Source organism: Gavia stellata, chromosome 4 (assembly GCF_030936135.1).
Source record: "Gavia stellata isolate bGavSte3 chromosome 4, bGavSte3.hap2, whole genome shotgun sequence".
In the NCBI taxonomy this organism is placed as follows: domain Eukaryota; kingdom Metazoa; phylum Chordata; class Aves; order Gaviiformes; family Gaviidae; genus Gavia; species Gavia stellata.
The window spans coordinates 45,028,945-45,047,824 of NC_082597.1; the positions used below are offsets into that span (position 1 = coordinate 45,028,945).

The 18,880-nt window shown below is 36.1% G+C and overlaps 1 protein-coding gene across 1 annotated transcript in view; it reads left to right on the forward strand.

Moving 5' to 3' along the window:
• PTPRQ (protein tyrosine phosphatase receptor type Q) overlaps positions 1–18,880 on the forward strand; it is a 108,704-nt gene that overhangs the window by 57,598 nt on the left and 32,226 nt on the right. Inside the window, exons 26-31 of the mRNA XM_059816157.1 lie at positions 3,947–4,279; positions 10,576–10,697; positions 14,439–14,625; positions 16,869–17,113; positions 17,723–17,789; positions 18,367–18,525. Of these exons, the coding sequence (XP_059672140.1) occupies positions 3,947–4,279; positions 10,576–10,697; positions 14,439–14,625; positions 16,869–17,113; positions 17,723–17,789; positions 18,367–18,525 (1,113 nt within the window). The remainder of the gene's footprint in view (positions 1–3,946; positions 4,280–10,575; positions 10,698–14,438; positions 14,626–16,868; positions 17,114–17,722; positions 17,790–18,366; positions 18,526–18,880) is intronic.

Here is an 18,880-nt window from a genome sequence, read left to right on the forward strand (position 1 = left end):
TAGGGAAAGACTGTCAGATATATGATGATGAGACTTAAGGGGTGCTACCCATGATTCCTGGGAAATTTAAATATGGGATTAGCACTAGAATGCCAACTAGCTAATCAGAGCACAGTCCTAGACAATTAGTGTCCTACACCACCACACAGCCTTTTTCATGCCTTTTCTTTAAGTGCACCTTTCTGGAAACCAGGAAGAATAATAAAATTCCTGTTAGGCAGGTATCAAAGCAGCAGTGTATAAGAGCAGACACATAAGTCTTTGTTACAGTTCCAATTTAATCTGAAAGAATAATTGACAAAGGTGCAATTTTTGACTTTAATTGTTTTTAGTGTGAACAGTGATCACTTCATCATAGTTGAGTCATGTTTCGAAAATTTAAACAAGCTGCATGATTACTCTAGGAAGCATGCAATGGTTTGTTCAAATCAGTACCATCTGTGGACAGAAAAAGTTGGGGGAATTTTAGTCATTCTTGAGGAATGGAAATCTGATTCTCCATGCTAGAGTAATTGTAATCCTCTTTGTATCTGTAACCCAATAGCATAGTTGTCTTGAAATTGTCTCATTGAACACAATCATCAAGTGCAAGAGATGCTGTGCCACTGGGTGTCACTGCTCCTCACTGTGACCCTCAGAGCAAACCTCTTTGATTTGCTCCGGCTTCAGATCACATCTTTTCATTTGTTCTACTGAGAGATTACATTTATAGTTGATTTGTCTATGTAAGCAATGAGGTAAAATGGACTAGGTTTTAATCTGACTAATGCTTAAGGCTCTGTTCCCATTTTCAAGGTCTGTCTAGGCACTGGCAGAGAAAATTTTCCTATGTCTTCTGCCGAATGACCCTTTCTTTCACAGGTTAGAAGTATTTTGCTTATATGGGTCTTAGAAAACTGGAAAAATTATGACATAAAATTGCAATAAAAGCTTTTGTGTGAAAGAAGTACTTGTCTAATCTGTCTGGTATTATGATACCTGCAAGTTTATCTTTCAGGTGGTTTTCATGTAGTGTTACTCACCAGGATAATCACAGATACTATTTTCAGCCTTGTGAGGGTAATGTGTATGGGCTCCCTCTGTAGCCAGTGGGAAAAAGGACAGATGGAAAGAGAAACATTGTTTTTCTGCCCTCCATTCTTTCCTCCACTGTCTGGGAGTTTCTCTTTTTCAACCAAATACAAGGAGAGCTCATGGAACCTGGCTTTATTAGACTTTTGTTGGTCTCTGTGAGAGCCCACAAATCAGAGCCACTGTTATTTTTCCTGATATAATTTCTAGTTCTGTGAAACTACCAGGTGTCTTTTCCATCTTTACTGCAACATTGCTAGCTCTCAATTCTTTTGGATGGCATCATCCATGTTGATATTGGGGGAACAGGGTACTCTCCTTGAGAAGGAAAGCCTACCGTGCTGGCTAGAACATGGGCACTGCTCTTTCTGCCTGTGACTAGACTCTTTAACCTGCCTTGTTTTAGGTGCAGAGACTGCAGTTGTGCCAGTCATGGTTCTATCAGCTGCACATTTGAGTAAGTGAAGCTATATATTTCCACCTTCCTTTTGGCACCCAGCAAGCAACCAGTTACTGTATACTTTATTCCAAACCCCTGTTTCAGTATTTGATCCAGTCTTTCATTTAAATTGGAGTATAGTCCAATAATCAGTTTTCAACAGATGGAAGTTAGTAATGGTAGACTAAGAGGCATTAGAGCCAGTTGTTTCTATCTCCGTGTTGCATACTTTCACACTTTTATTCTAAACCTGCCAATGCTGGCTGTTCCTATCGCAGCAAGAGTTCCTGGAGTCGTGTGCCTGGGAAGGTGAGGTCATATTCCTTGTCTAAAAAAGAGTAAACCCCTCTGAGTGAGAAGGAGAACAACTGAATTTTCTTAAATTCTTTCATTTTTATCTGTTCTGATGTCTTTGGAATTGCTGACTCTTAATTTTTTAATTGCTGGAATACATAGTATTTTTTCTTAAAAATAGTTCAAGTTCAGAGTGAGACTGGGTGGTAACTTTTATTTCACTCGAATAGTTTTATCTATTCTATACCACATTTTATCATCGTCATAACTGAGTGTGTAAGATTCATATTCTTTGCAGTATCTTAACAGATATTAATAACTTATATTACAATAGAGTAGAGGATTTTTTAAGGAAAAATACAGCTTTTCTCATAGTAACCATTAAACATTTCTCTGCCTTTATTTTCCATTAACTAATGATCAAACTAAGTCCTTTCTTGTAACTTACACAAGTAGCAAATACAGTTTGTAGAGCTATTATGAAAATATTACAGTGGTTATTTTTTTGAAAGTGGACAAACTGAGTATTACATCTCCAAAACTGTGATCAAGCAAGAAGGTTACTGCGTGCTTTGTTTTTATTTGCTACTTCCTGTACTTTTTTCTCTTCACGGTATTAACAACAGAGCAAAACAACTTTTAATTTTGATAGTATTGAGTATGATGATGAAAGTTGGCTCTAGCAAAGACTTTTTTCTTAGTTTGCTCTTGTTCTGTGTCTGGTTAGTGTGTAGCAGGGTGGGAGCATATGGGGCTATTGCATGCTGTGATGTTGTGTACACGTGTGTGAGAGCTGAGCAGAAGGACAGGGGAAGCACCCACGATTCCTGTGCCTGGCCCCCCTCCTGCAGGCTCCACCTGCTTTGGACTCATTCGAAAGGATTTGCATTTCTCAGCCTTTTCATCGTCACACCTTGGTTTGATTCAGAATTTACATTTCTTGTTAAATTTTTGTATTTAGTGGAGAGGCTTCAGCTTGCCTGATTTTTATAAACAAATTGTTGCAGGTGAAAACAGAGATCAGATATTCCCACAAGGCTGAAAAAAACAGGAGGATTTTCTTTTTCTTCCTCAGTAACATTGGTCTGGGATCCTTTTATTCTTTATGTAAGCCTTGGGGCTTCTTCAGTTTCAGTTTGAGGATGTATCATATGTTTTTCTTTTACCAGTGATACTTCTTCCCCCAAAGACTCTAAAGCACTCTTTAAAGCTAAGTGCACAAAATGATTTCTGAGCTGATTTCTCTGCACAGTTTTTGCCACAGAGAGTATTAGTATTATCTTACAGAGTCTTAGAGATAATATTAGCTTACTGTATGACTATGTGATATAGCACAAAAACATACATTGCATCCAGTCTGCAAGACCTGGGAGTACACTGTTGGCTTAATATAGATATGGATAAATGTGTGTGCATGTGTGTATGTATGTACATACATGCACTACTTCTCTCTCCATGCACATGAATATAACTTGTGTATACCCACATATACATATGTATATAAATACATGGAAGCAAAGTTTATGGGAAGTTTTTTTTTGCTTTCGACTGCCATATTATTTAGCTCTTCCTGTTGGTGTTTTTTTAATTTGTTGTTTGCTGAAGAGCTTGTAAAGCACTTATATAAAAATAGACAAACATATTGCATGTATTGATGCTTACCATTCAGAAGGTGGAACAGGACACTTATGAAACCTTGAGGTGTTGCTTGAGGATTTCATATGTTACCAAGAGAGAGGGAGACAAATGAGTATTTTTAAGTGAGAGGTGAGGAATCCCAGTTAGCAACGGCAGTAAAAGATGCTATGGGTAGGCCAAAAATAACTTTGCTTGATATTCCCTCCCCCAGTTGAGACATAGCCCCAAATGTAGCAACAGCAATGTCACACCTCTCAAATCTGCCCCTGCATGCCACACCTAAAAGTATTTTTCTTTATTTCAAAAGCTATAGTAAATGTATGCCACCTATATATGCATGGTGTGATTTACACCAATGGAATTACACCTTATTAACCATGTGAAATTGAATCTTCGTCTTTAGACATGCTTATTAAAATATTTTTTAAATGCTGGATAAAAGGGTTATAGTTGTAATCACTTTTCATTCAAATGAAGATGTCTTACAAGTGTTTTCATTTGTAGTTCCTGGTGCTCCCAGGGATATTGTTTTTTCCAATGTGCAGTCAACAAGTGTGACCTTGAATTGGAGATCACCGAAATCTATCCTTGGCTACTTTCAAAACTACAAGATTACCACACAGCTACAGTCCATCCACTGCAGTGACTGGGAAACAAAGGAATGTATTGAATATGAGATGCACCAATATTTATACGAAAATGTGGTAGATGACCAGATAGAAGAGACAGTGTATGGACTTAAAAAATACAGATGGTACAGATTTGCAGTTGCTGCCAGTACAAATGTTGGTTATGGCAGTTCTTCACCTTGGATTTCCACGCAAACACTTCCTGGCTGTAAGTAAGGATGTTTGCCATGTGTCATATTGCTATAACAATGTGATGTTCACCTAAATAAGCAAGAACACTTGGTAGAAGTTATTTCTTCATAGACCTATAATATTGGGAAAGTTAATAAGGATTTATTGCAACTCTTCACATATGAAATATCACTATATAAGTCAAGTGGTAGGTATGCATACTTGACACTTCTTCAGATTTTAATGCCTTTTGTATGCTCTACTATATTTACTGCTTATCCAATAGCAATTAAGGTTTCTTTCCAATACCATATCCACTTAAAGAGTATGCCATGTAACACCTACAGGACTGCCATGACACATATTAAAACTGTCACGCCCCAGCTGAGGATTCCTGTTTCGAAGTAAGAGAAGAGTTAGTTGTCACAGATAAGTCATCAGTAGATATTTGACAGAAGGTGACGTGAAACATAAATTATTTAGGCAGTTGTCAAGGGGACATATGACCTTCCCTCCCAGTCTGCAGCCAGCCTAGGTCAGAGCACATCTGAGATCCAGCCTCTGGCCCATGTACAACAACTGAGAACAACCACAAGTGGCCTGACTAAATCACAGCTCCTTCACTACTTTCCCTTCCAAAGTAATCATAATAGAGATACCAAGGACTTAAACAGCTGTGTACCAAGGACTATTCAATGGTCCACATACTTATTTTGTTCCGCTCATGTTTTTACAGTCATGTGATGTGAATTCAGGAGGCTTTTATGTAATGCTCCTCATAGTATTTGTGCACTTTCTGTACAGTAATACATCTATCCTTAAATACCTCACAATTTTTCTACTAGGTAAGGAAATATTGTCGTCTTCATTTGCAGATGAAAAATTGCAATAGAGAAATTCTAAACCCCAAAGGGTGAAGAGATTTGGACACCATGATAGTGAACATCACAACAGCCCTTTTTTCATGTAAAGCACAGAAGCAGTCCTTTGGACTGAGAAGTACTGGAATCAGCTGCAGAGTCATTCTCATGTGCACTTACTTTCTTTGTCCAGTGACTCTTATGGCGATGCTCTGCCTGTAAATTAATGCAATATTTTAAATTAAAGTGAAAAAAAAAATCAAAAAAACATATAACCCCAGATGGAGCAGAAAATAGCTAACAGAAGTTGTGCAACTCTTGAGCCAGCAGCTCTGGGAAGATTTCTCACTATTAGATGGATAGATCTCAGCTGCTGACATATGCAAAATCTTCACTTCAAAAAATTGTCTCTGAGTTTAGGAAAGTTAGAGATTTAAACTGGACAGAGAAGCAGATAATGAAAACACATATAATCACATAACGTTAGGCTCCTCTTTATTATTTCCTCTCTGGACAGTGATAATTTGATTTAAGAGAGAACTAGCTTCCTATCAGTCCCACTGAGGAGACGGTAGTTAAAAGTATAAGAATCTCATTAGACTGCACAAGCCCTTTCCATGCCAATACAGTGTCGTTCTCAGCCGTAGGTCCTCTGTGTGCTCTGTTAGCTAGTTTAACAAACGGTGGTGGGGTAGAAGTTAAAAAAGTTCCACCAGTTCTTCCAGCCCAAGTGTCTGGGCTGCTGGCCTGCGTCTGATGAGTGAAGTGGGCAGCAGCAAATTTCCTGTGAGCTAAATCAGTGACACATCAAGAGATGAGCTGCCTATAAAACACACTGCCATGGAGTCAAGGAAGCATGGGCACTATTCCAGATATGGCTGGGTGCTGGTCTTTTTCCTGGAGTAATGGCAATCAGCTGAGGAGGAAAAAAAGAAGAATGTGACATGCCACAGCTGGCAGCTCCCAGCGTGTTTCAGCCGTGCTGGGAGCCTCCCTGAGCAGCGACTCATCTTTAGCAAGGGCAGGTCTCTAGCTACCTGACTTCATGCTTTCCAAAGACTAGTCTTTAGAACTGTTGTTAAACAGACTGAAAAAACCTTAGTTCCCCTCTTTCTTTTGCATAGAGCACTGCCTGTAGCAGGAAGAGAAATTCAGGATGCACAAAAAAACGAGCCGGCATTCTGGGCAGCCTTGCGGAGTGCATCCAGAGAACAGGTGTCAATCCCCCTCTCCTTTCCTTCGTGGACTGGGCCAAGCATCCTCTGGATTAGCCTGCTGGTACACAGCCAATATACATGGTCTGTTAGGGCTTAAGGGTGCTTAGCTGCTATGTAAAATAGCCTGAGTACTTAGCCCATAAAATCAGTGGGAGTTGTGTTTGCAGATTTGAGGGCAGAAGTTAGCCACTGTTTCTGATTTTCAAGAAGTGCCTCTGTAAGACATTGCTTCAGCCAAAAGAAAAGTTACCTTGGTTGTGAAATAATAGTAAAATTATTTTCTTCAGAAATAATTGGGTTCTCAGAAATTTTTGTTTCTCTCAAGCCTGAAGAAAATACTGCAGTTGTTATACTCATTCAGGAAGTTACTGCGTTTAAGCCAAAAACTCTTTGACTCAGTTCCCAGAACATAAAGAGATGAAACTTCAACAAGAGCAAAAATTACATAACAGAAACCCTAAGTATTCTTTACAATTGCTGAGGATTTGACTGTTGTGCTAAAGCCGAAATACCTCATAATTCTGAATATCCAGTGACTGAGGTGAGGATCTTAGCTATTTACTTCACTTGTTCGTTATGAAGGTAAATTTTAAGGCTACAGGAATTAGTTTTAAGATTCTTTAACTCATTTGCTAATTTCAAACAAAAAATAATGGCTGTATTCTGTACTGAAAGTGGTTATAGCATTACTCTGTGGAAAATGTTATAGGTTGTTCAGGACAGTCCAGTTCTCACATCACATAGGTAAACTATTCAGCCTTCTGTCTTGCAGATTATCCTCATAGGAATTGTCCTACTGTCTCATAAAGTAGTTTGATGGTACAGTTACTACTTAGCTGATGGATTATCCAAGAGCCAGATCTACTCTGCAAGATGAAATATTTTCAACATAACTTAGATTTATATGGTTACAAGTACAGAAGTTCAGTGTTGTGTCACAGTAAAGGAAAGGGCAAGAAATGTTTTCCCTAGCTAGGGAAACTTTGTTCCCTCACACCTGCACTTACCCTGAGTTTCACTTTTGTGTTTATAAGGAGAATAAGTTTGGCCAAATCTGTGGTTTCTAAGAGAAAAATTACTTTGGAGGGTCAGTGTAAGGTGGAAAATGAATGGCAGTGAGATCAGAGACCTCATTTTGGATCTTGTACAGTTACACAATGCCATGCTCCTTGGTAAACTGCCAAGTCTCCTAATGCCAGGATATACTGAGATACAAAGGAAAATCCCAGATGTTCGAATGTCCTGTGAAGGCTAGGACATAGATGCATGGGGCAGAGGGTTATGCTTCTCTTTTCAGCACCTTCTTTCCCAATCCCCGCTGATACCCAGTTGCTTGGTATACTTAGAGGAATGTTTCTGTATGGTGAAAAGCAATGAGATTTCGTCTCTTGTTGTATGCCCTTTTTCTGGCAGATTTTGCCTGAGAGAACTTGTTTTTCTTTGTTCCTTTCATTATCTCAAAACTAAACATTGGGAAGTAAATATGGCCTAATATATTATAGAAATGTTTAAATATAGGTAAAAGTAACCTAGGTGATTATAAAATGAAATAACTGAACCTCACACTTAATTTTTGTTGGGAAAAAGAAAAAAGGGCTGGTCTTAACCAAACTGGCAAGCATGAATTTCTGTTAGGAGACTGGAGTATTCAGTCTTATTTTTGAGGATTATGCTAAATGATGGGCTATCCAGACTTATCTTCAAGCTAACACACTTAACTGCCGCCTTAGTATCAGGACACAGATGGATGGGAAAGATGACCCTGACCTCCATAAGACCCACATTCCTGTGCAAGGATAGAAGCATGATAATCAGGAAATGATGGTTATTAGTTACAGAAAATGCATTATTGTGAAAACCAGGAGAAAAGTGCTTATGAGAGGAAGTGATTGGATTATGGGGGAATGAGAGAATAAGACTAGGTCATTTCTACTGAGTAAATTGCTGTGATTTATAAGAGAAAGGGTATAGTGATACCATGGCCTCGTATTGACTAGATTCATTTCACAAACAAACCTAAATCAGAACGTGGCAGTTACCCACTGAAGCAAACACAGTTTTTTGCAAGACATGAGACAAGTTAGACACATTTCATTTTCTGGTTTTCTTCCTAATTATACAGGTTATTTCAGAAAATATTCCTAAATTTCAATATTATTCAGTTAATGTCTGATATTGTACTTTTCATGATGAAAAGTATATTAATGCTTAGATGTATTTTAGATAAGTATCTTAAATACAGCATACTCTATTAGAATTTTCTTGCAAAGATCTAAAAATGTATCAAATATAAACTGCATGTAGAAATTATCCATATAAATAACTTCAGGTTGGATAATTTGTAGATTAGATTATGCTTTAAATTATTTCACATCATCATTGTCTAATGCATAAATCTAAATTGGCTTCTGAAAAAAATATTAAGAGATTAAAAGCTCTATTAATGCTATAAAAAAGTAATGGAAAATTGTCTTTGGTTTGGAAACTAAGGCTTGAGAAGCTGTAGACACATAATTTTACACTGTGTTTTCACAAATTTCAGCTGGCCATAAAAGTAATACCACTGCCATAGTTACTGAAAGCATTGTTTACACTAAAAGACGTTGTTTAGGCAACAAGTCTGACACACATTACCTGCAAAATATGCTTAATTTGCATTAATTCTAATTTTTAGGGAACATGTTTGCCCTTGTATTTTGTTGTATCTGTTCTAGCACCCCACTTGATAGCCAGCCTCCTGTGAGCAGTCTCCTCTTTCACCACCCTTCATGTGCTTTCATAGTTCATTCAGTTGCACTCTTCATTCAGTTGTTCCATGCTATTCAGTATTTTGGGGGAATGCTTCCAATGGTTGAATTTGATCCTGCCTACAAAGTCTAGTATATTCCTGCTAATCCCAGCACAGCAATCTACCTCCTAGATCCAACACCCTAAACTCTTCACAGCACCTTATCAACTCCCAAATCTTCCTGGTTTATTCTGCAACCATGGTGCAAAATTTTCACCTTCACAGGGCAAAATTTTATGATTTTTCCTCATTGATCTTTCATACATAATTTCAATAGCTACATAACTCCTTCCATGCTATTTTTCCTTTTCCTAACCTGTTTTCTACCTAAATAACTAAGAAGCCTTGTATACATTCCAATTTTCCTCATTAAGCCCTCTTATCTAATGATTAATGGTGAAAAAAATACATATTCATGCATTAATCATGTTTGAGAAAAGAGAGTGCATCTTCTGGTTAGGATAGATATGATCGCTTTTATCATTCTTTATAACAGACTGTTCACTGATATGTGTTAATCATAGTTGTATTTTTTGTGGTAGAAGCCAACTTCTGGAAATATGTACGAATCTGTCGTTGCTTCTGTAACAGGCTGTTCACTGATATGTATCATAGTTGTCTTTTTTTGTAGTAGACCCAAAAAAAGAGGCACCATGGAGCCAAGTTCTGTCATTATCTACAAATCTATTGTCACGTCTATTCCAAATTTTATTTTCCTGAAATTTACCACGGTTGTTATGAAAAAGTAATACCACTTACTGAGAACTGCTGTGTTGTTATTATGATTTCATTAATTTCTTATTCATGAATAAGAAATAATTAGGTTAATTCACATATCACCTTGACAAAAGGAAATTTTAGGAAAATCCCATTTCTTAATGTGAACATCCTTGCCCACTTACAATTCCTATAACTTTTTTGTGTGTGTTTTCCAGAGTTTCTCAACACACTGATAATAAGTTGAAATGAAACCTAGAAAACTTCTTTTTACTCTATAAAATTATTTGTGCTGGTACTTTCCAACATTGCTGGAAATTTTTTCTATCATGCAGAAGACCTTGTGTTTTCACAGTTTTTTGTTCTTTGAATGATTTGTTTGACATAAATGAATATATTATGCTTGTCTGTTTGTCTAAATAGTTGTATATATTTTGCTTGTGTCATGTAAAATACGTATTAATAACTTGTAATTAAAAAACCCTATAATTTCAATTTAAGATGAAGTTGTAGGCAGTTCATAATTTAGAAAAGTTGTAATTGCAATGAAAGATGTGTTTCCAAATCACACTGTATGCTTTATATATGAGAAAGAAAAAATGTTATAATTATTTAAGCAGTGTATGATGGTAAATGTGTGAAAAAGTTTTATTTTTGAATTGCAAAATAATCTCTACTGGCTACTAAAATTACTGGGTTATTTGTTGTGAACTTCTTTAGCCATGATTCACATACATATTTTTTTCTACAGCTCCAGACGGTCCTCCAGAAAATGTGACTGTTTTAGCTACATCTCCTCACAGTATTAATATCAGCTGGAGTGAACCTGTCATCATTACTGGACCGACATGCTACCTCATAGACATTACCTCAGTAAGGCAACTCTGTTTTATTGTTGGTAGTAGTACAGATGTTTGTTGATATAAATTCCACAGCGGATGATCTTATAGAAATTACAGGACAGACATAAACTGGATTGAAGAACAATATGACTGTGTCTATTTCCACATAAACTCCTCATAAGAATTAATTGTACATTTATAAATTTCTTAATGAGAGATAAATTAATTACTTGGTATTAAAAAATGTGTGCTAATAAGAAGTCTCAGAGAAAAAATAGTGTAGCTATAATTGTATACAGGAAAATGGTAGCTGAGCTTTGCGGAGGTGTACATCCTTCTGACAATAATGATGCTTTTTACCAGTAAAAATAATAATGACTTTTTTTTTCTTCAAAGGAAGGAAAAGTTCATTGTCATGATTTTACAAACCAGAGTGGAGAGCCTAGCAAAAGGAAGTGGCTTGTACAAAGTTACACCGCATCAGAGGGCAAACTTTAAAGTCAAACTAGATTTCCCACTTTCCACTTGTTGGTCTGTCCATCAGATTAGCTCTGTTTTGATAGTACAGTAATAACACTTCTTTCTCCTTGATCTTTATAAGCAAAAAAAGGCTGACATAAGAGAAAAGCTCTAGTGGTCTTTCTCTTTTCATCCTGTACTACCCTTACAATACTCCTTAAAACAACCATTAATAAACCTCATTTCCTGCCCTGTGGCAAGATATGAAACCTTCTAAGTTTGAGCACATGATAAGGTTTAAATAGGATATAGGTTCCCTGTTCTTCCAGAAATTATACAGACAGGGCTATCAGTGAAAATGAGAAGCAGTTTATCAGACTTTACCCAGGAAATTTTGCTGTTTGCAGCTTCAAAAATCCTGAATCAGTCTGTTAGATAATAGGAAAAGAAATTGAAGACTACTTCCAACTATTTAAAGGCTTTAAATAGAAAGTTCTTTCAATTTTATGAGAAGAGAGTAAGACTATTATGTGTATATTTTCAATGTTTGTGAATTGGTCATAAGAATTACAGATATGCTAAAATATTAATGCTGACATTTTTGTGCAATTGAAATTTCTAAGGAGATCAGTAAAAAAATGCCAAATTTTTTTAAGCTCCTCAGTACAGTTACAAGAGAGAGTAATGTGTAGTCCTGCTGTTTTCTCTTCTTCTAACTTCATTGTACAACATGTAGAGTGCAATCTGTTCAGTTCTGAACACACCACAGCAGTAGTATGACAGGGTGAAGGATGTATAATAACAAGGAGAATACTAACAGGGAAGGAACAGTTCCTTGGCCTGTTGGGTAGGTCGCTAGAAACTACATAACAATTTTTATTTCTCCTTTACTAAAGTTAGAGAAGACTTCTTCCTCATGAAAAGTTACTGTCACTTTTGACTAAACAGCATTATAGTGCATCAACAGAAAAAAATTATTTTCATGCTTTTGCTAAAAATTCCAAATTCAGTTTTCAAAGCTTGATTTTTTTTGTGTGTAAGATTTAATCAATTTGTATTTAAACAATTTCTCCTCTGTCTGATAGTTCCTAAATTATAAACAGGATGTCATCTGATTCTGCAGTATGAAAATGTTATACATACCTTATCAATATGAGTTACAGTAAAATTCCTAAAGTAACATGAACTATGGAATATTTCAAGTGAGCCTGCCAGCATTCGGAAGGAACTTAAAAACATGTTTTAAATTTTCAGTTTGGAGGGCTTTGGTTTTGTTTTCATGAAGTGCATTTTTTTTCAAATATATTTCAGATATCTAGCTTTATGTTTAGGGATTCCTTGTAATCAGATGTTGTCTGCCTAATGATCAGTAACTACAGGGGTCAGTTCTGTAGGTAATCATCTTAGTAAACTAATCTATTCCTTCTTAAAGGCCAATAAAGCTGTCACAATCTTTTTCAGTGAAAATTTGAGTATATATTTTATTGTCCCATTGGGAAAATTTTTATGAAGACTACAAATTCCAGAAACTTCCTGTATGTATAATTTTACTCATTTTAGTTCTCAACTGAATATCTTTAAGGATTTATAAAAACAGGCTTACAGAACAGAATAATTTCATATTTCTACTCTGTAATGTCTTTATTATTAAAAGGTAGTAATTAGCATTTATTAGTGAATGTATTAGGGTTCTGTTTAAATTGCTAGGATGTTCCTTGCAGTTTTATAGATCAGAAAAACTAAAAAGTACTCCCTCATTATTATTCCTCCAAGTCATATTTTAGTTTGTCTCACTGCCTACTATAATTAGAAGTAGTCCTGAATGAAATATTACTGAAAATTATTAAGGAAGATGGAACTCAACCATTGAACTTCAGGAAGAATAGAAATAAATTTAATGATGTAGTGCTGTGATTTTATTTTAGCTCTTGTATAAATATTTATATGCCAGATTTTTCATAGTCAGATAGGAAAAAGTGTTTCAGCTCTTCATGGCCATCCCAGGAAATTAATGTCTGTTTAGTCCATCAGAAAGTTTAGGTAAGGTCCATTCTCAGTGGGAATAGATGCATATCTGTCAAATAAAAGGTATGCTTGAACTATTCTAATGTTTTAGCAGCTGCATTTAATACAGACTTCATCCAGTGGGAAAACTACTGTACAGCTACCTAATCCTCTTTTCAAATTACACACTGAAGAAACAATAATGAAAACATCATTAACTGAAGTAGTGGGAACAGACATTAAAAGAATTTTGTAAATGATACTTGATCAAACACTAGAAAAGCTTCCATTTTTTCCTTTTTTAAGCTAACATTAGAATTGATTCATTTGCTATAAAGCCCAACACTGTAGATTTTTCTACAGAACTACAGATTATTTGAGATGTAGGGATGATAGGGATCACAAAAAGTAATCCAGTCCATATCCTGCTCTAACATGGAAACAAGTGTACCTAGAGTCTTCCTCACAAATGCTTCATTATCCTGTTCTTAAAAATGTCCAGTGCTGAAAATTGTTCAGCAACCCTTGATAGATTGTTCCATTTTTTAACTAAACTTATAGTCATAGTCTTAGTCTTAGTTACCTATTTAGGTATATCATTGCAGTTTTTGCAATGTTTAATTCTAATCTTTTTTTAGTGCAAATAAAATTTCTATTTGTGTTTTTATGAACATTAAAAACAATGGTTTATCTTCAATTTAGTAACATTATTTTTCATATTTTGAAGTTATTACTATGTCTTCCACCATCCTCCCTTTTCTAGATTGAACCCCAATTACTTCTGCTTTCCAGCCTTTCTAGGAGAGAATTACTTCCTCCCCACTGTCTTATAAGTAGTGCTTCTATTAATATATCCCAAGAGGAACTGCACTTTCTGCAGTCGTATCAACATTATATATTGCAGCCAAATTTTCTTTTTGTTTTTATATTCCAAAAAATTTTCTACTATATAGCCGCTCATCTTCTGGATCTCTGCCTAGTTTGACTCCCATTTCAGGTCACTGCAGCTCCCCTGGCCCAGTGTCTACTAATTGGTTCATGTTTGCTTGGTGGAAGACAGCACCAAGCAAACAGCCCATTTCCCTAATCCCATACTGTGTAAAATGCTAAAGAGGCAACACATGGGTGAGATGGGAGTGTACTCCCCTCTACAGCTTTCTAGTCTTGGTAGCTAGAGACTTCTTGTGAACCCTTCTGTGTAAATGGTTAGAAAAGTGGAAAGATAAAAGTTAAATAAGGTGTTCAAATAATAATGTCCTGCTTTTTGCTGTTTCAAGTCTTGTAATTTTTTTTAATTATTATTTTACAGATAGATAATAACAATTATAAAGCTCAATTTCTGAAGACAAATGATGAGGATAAAGTCTTAGAAATTTCTGATTTAAAAGCATTTACAAGGTATTCTGTGGTAATCATTGCCTTTACGGGGGATGTTAATGCGGCACTCATTGAAGGCAAGGCTAGTTCTCCAGTAATTGTCTCCACTTTTGAAGCAGGTTTGTATTTTTCTCTACTTTACATGGATGAAACTTTGTGGTTTTTCTTTCAACTGACAAATAAATGAACACATGGTGCACATTTAATGCAGATTTGTTCTCACAATATTTTTTTAATAAAGGTGGCAGTCAACAAAAAAGTGATGGTGGTAATAAATAGCAAGATTTACCTTTAGTAATGCAAAGATCTTAACTTGCTTCATGTAAAATATGGGTGTGTGGAACACAGTCATCTAGATTACTTCTATAGTCGATGAAGAGAGGTCCTTATCTATATTAGCACGTATATGTAAGATACCTGTCTTAGGAAGGGATGACTCTCCCTTGTGGAGGTGCCTGTTTCCATTAAGAGGCTATTGAAAACTCTATACAACATCCTTGGTCTTGATGCAAAATTTAAACATATAAAAATTAAGTGAAGTGAATCCCACTGTTTATAAATGGTACCCGTACTGACTTGAGGACACAGTCTGTGTGTTCTCAGTGGAAGGAGGTTGCTAGTGACGGCCCAAAGGGATCTGTGCTTGAGTCAGCCATTCCACAGATTCAAAACAATCTGGAGAATGAGGTAGATACTAAGGTGACAAAAGTTGCTGATGCTATTAAGTTACTCAGAGAAATAAAACTGAGAGATGAGAGTGAGGAACTGCGTGAGGACCTCATGACGGCACCAAGAGGCTACATTACAGAAAAGTAGATAGCATTTGCTTAGGAAAATATAAACAGATGTACATGGGCAAGATATAGTCCTAGCTTTACAGACATAGTTCCTGGTTATGCTCTGTCTATTTTTCAATTTTTTAATTTTTGAATTGTTCACTAAGGATATTTAAATGAACAAATAAACAAACAAAACAAAAAATATTTTCTGAAAAGATACTGAGGGTTTTTTTCATTCAAACTACTTATCAACTGTGTATAAACTACAGTTGCCTTCTCTCTAGTGAGGTTAGCTGCAGGTCAGCTTTTTTAGCTATATACTCAGGTTAATTTCAGATTTAGACATACCACACAGTGATTGTATTTATCATTTATCTTTCCTTTGATGTATGAAAATCCAGTGTCCCTAATGTTATGATGTGTGTGTGTGTGTGTGTATCTCTATCTTTCTAATGCCTATAATACATTAAATTCTACGTTTTTCATGACCTATTTATATCCCTGGAGGCTGATATGGTCTTTTACTGTGGAAAAATGAATGAAGATTAAACTAGGTGGTAGCTGGGTCTGTCCTGTGAGATATCTTTTTTGGTAGCCCTTTCTCTTATGTAAAAATGTGATACATTAGGAGGTGCAGTAACCTTAGAGAAGAACAGTTATTTTTTCCATCTCATCTTGTCTCATCTGGTTTGTACAGTCTAGCATATGGCTGAGTTAGGACCAATTTACATAGACTTACTCCAGAGAAGCCTGAGTAAGCATTTGTTGGCTGGTATAAAAAACCTGGAAGGTATGACAACTGCATCTAAATCCTTGGCTAAGGGAATGCGTTTACCATCAGTTGCTTGATTTCACTACTCAGAGGTCACACTACATATTTGTCTGCTCAGGTAGAGGAATAAATATTTAGCTGTCTGGAAAGAATGTTACAGCTTTTTCTTTCAGATAAGGACATTGGGAAAATGATTTATACCTTTACAGTCTTGAGAATAAGCTACTGGAATAAACATTTGACAAAAACCTGTCTTTGGGAAAAATGCATGTTGTGTTTGTGTCTGGGCATCAGCTAGTGGAAAGTTTTTTCCTAAGAGTTAGCTGTGATAAGCAGAGACTCTTAGGAGCATGGTGCCTTGTTTATATGTTGGGAGGGAGCTTGCTGTTGACAGAGGGCTTTCAGAAAGGGATACTCAAGACTAACACTTGCTTCTTGCTTGTCAGCCCATGCAAGGATTTGTTTACTCCGGATGTTTTTCAAGGCGTAATAATGCCCTCAGGCTTTCTGAGTAGAAAATCAGAAGAAACTTTTCTGAGTAGAAACTACTGAGGGTTATCTAATAATTATTTTTAATATTTGTAGCATTAAACACTATCTTTAAGAATAGTATTTCACTAAATATTTAACTTTTTATTGACTTTCTAAATATTCATGTATGCAATAAGTATTTGAGAAGTTTTTAGTAAAAAAAGAAAATACCAATGAAATAACACTGACATGCAAAATATAATTTGTAATTTTTCAGTTTTTACTCTAATAGTAATAGTAATAAACTGATTTAACTGGATCATTGAAATGTTTATTTCAGTGCCTGAAGACCCACCCAACAACATAACGTTTCAGAAGATACCAGATGAAGTAACAAAGTTCCAAGTAACATTTGTGCCACCATCTGAACCAAATGGAAATATTCAGGTGTATCAAGCTATGGTGTACAATGAAAATGACCCCACTGCCATTCGGATCCACAACCTTAGTGTCATTGATAAAACAGATCAGTCAGTCACTGCCATGATAGAAGGACTAAAAGGAGGACATACCTATAATGTCAGCGTAAGAACTGATACTTTTTCTTTGCGTTTTTTCTTTGATATAAGTGAGAGATAAATCTAAATAGGGAACACAAACCCAGGCTGAATATGAGATTTTCATGCCAAGAATGTTAGCTGCAGTGTGAAGAGAGACACGTCTGAGGAACAAGGGGAGCAAAGAAGAGGGTGGAGTGACCTTTGTACTCTGGACCACTGTTTCATGTGCTAGCAAAGCAGCCTGTGACACATCGTCACAGGTACAAGACTAAATCTCTCTCTTAATTCCTCCACTTGCATTGCTCATTTGGCTCAGATGAAAGGTCCAGTTCTGCAAGGGGAGTTTGCTAGAAGCATGTGCATGAAGTCCTTTCAAATAATCAGAGACTAGGACGTAAGAGGAGGAGACATAACTGTTTAAGTGGGCTTGTTTTTCTCCTTTTTGTAAGAAAGAGCTACTTTAGAAGTGTTAAAGTGTTACTGTACTTAGGATTGTAAAGAAATATGAAGTAAGTTCTAGCGAAGTGTGAATGACAAAAGGAGTGTTTCAGCATTCATTGTTGCTTCAAATATATCCGGATTTGGCCAAGTTGAAGCTATTACAAATACTCAACCAAGTGTTTGGTTTTTTAAGGTGTATGCGATTAATGGCGCTGGTGCAGGGCCAAAAATTCAACTGAAAATAACCATGGATATCAAAGGTATGTCTCATAAAGTGCCCTTTAGCTGAATTCTCTATAAATGCTGAAGAAATTGCTGTTCTACCTGTGTGCCTTTGTCTATTATTTAGATGCTGCATAATGTAGGAACAGGAACACATAATTGATAGCCTTGAATTGCAGTGCTCAGTTTTGTTGCTTATCACTGATCATTTGCTGTTCATATCTGAATGATACTGCAAACCGTTTGCAGACTCTGAAGTAATCATATTGACAAGTATTTTAGTTACCATCAGCATACAGATTAGAAGAATATCACAGAGGTATAGCTAAGTATACAGTATCACAGCTGTGGAAATAAATGCAATCATTAGTTGAACTTCATTGAAAAACTAAGACTCAGTCTTTTTATTGTTTTCTCTTTTAATTGAAAACTGATATGCAGAGGCATTTATCAGAATAAAGTTTTTAGAGGCTCAAGGCATTAAGTAGAACATTAAGTTGTCCCTGAAAATATGCTGAAGACTTGTCTTGCATAACACAGCTATGTGCCTGAACAAAGTACTTGTAGTGAAAAAAAATTTAAAATAAAAAGTGGTATCTCTTTGTTTAAAAACAGAACCACCACGGCCTAAAAAGAAACCAGCACCAGTTTATGATACCAATGGGGCATTACTCGTCACAGCTACAACAATTACGATCCGAATGCCAATATGTTATTACAGTGATGATCATGGCCCTATCAAGAAGATACAAGTTCTTGTTGTGGAAGCCGGAGGTAGAATTTTATAAGTTCTCTTGAAAATTGTTTTCAGGTTTTTTTATTTCTTTATTTTCAGGCTGCTTGTCTTTTCTCTTTTATTTCTTTTCCTGGGTCTCAGTAATTTCACATTAGAAAACAGCTAACAAAGTCTTTAGCAGTTTAGCTGTGGCAACAGTACTAAGAACAAAGTATCTTTCACAATACCTGTGGGCTAGGTACTGGATTTTGGGAACACTTGCCAACGAAGAGTCATCCATGCTGTTTGAAGTCACCAATATTATTCTGGCCCTATTGTTATCATTACATTTTCTTTATTTCCTCTTTCCTGGAAAAAGGATTGTGAATGTGTGGCATTTGTGAAAGGTAAATA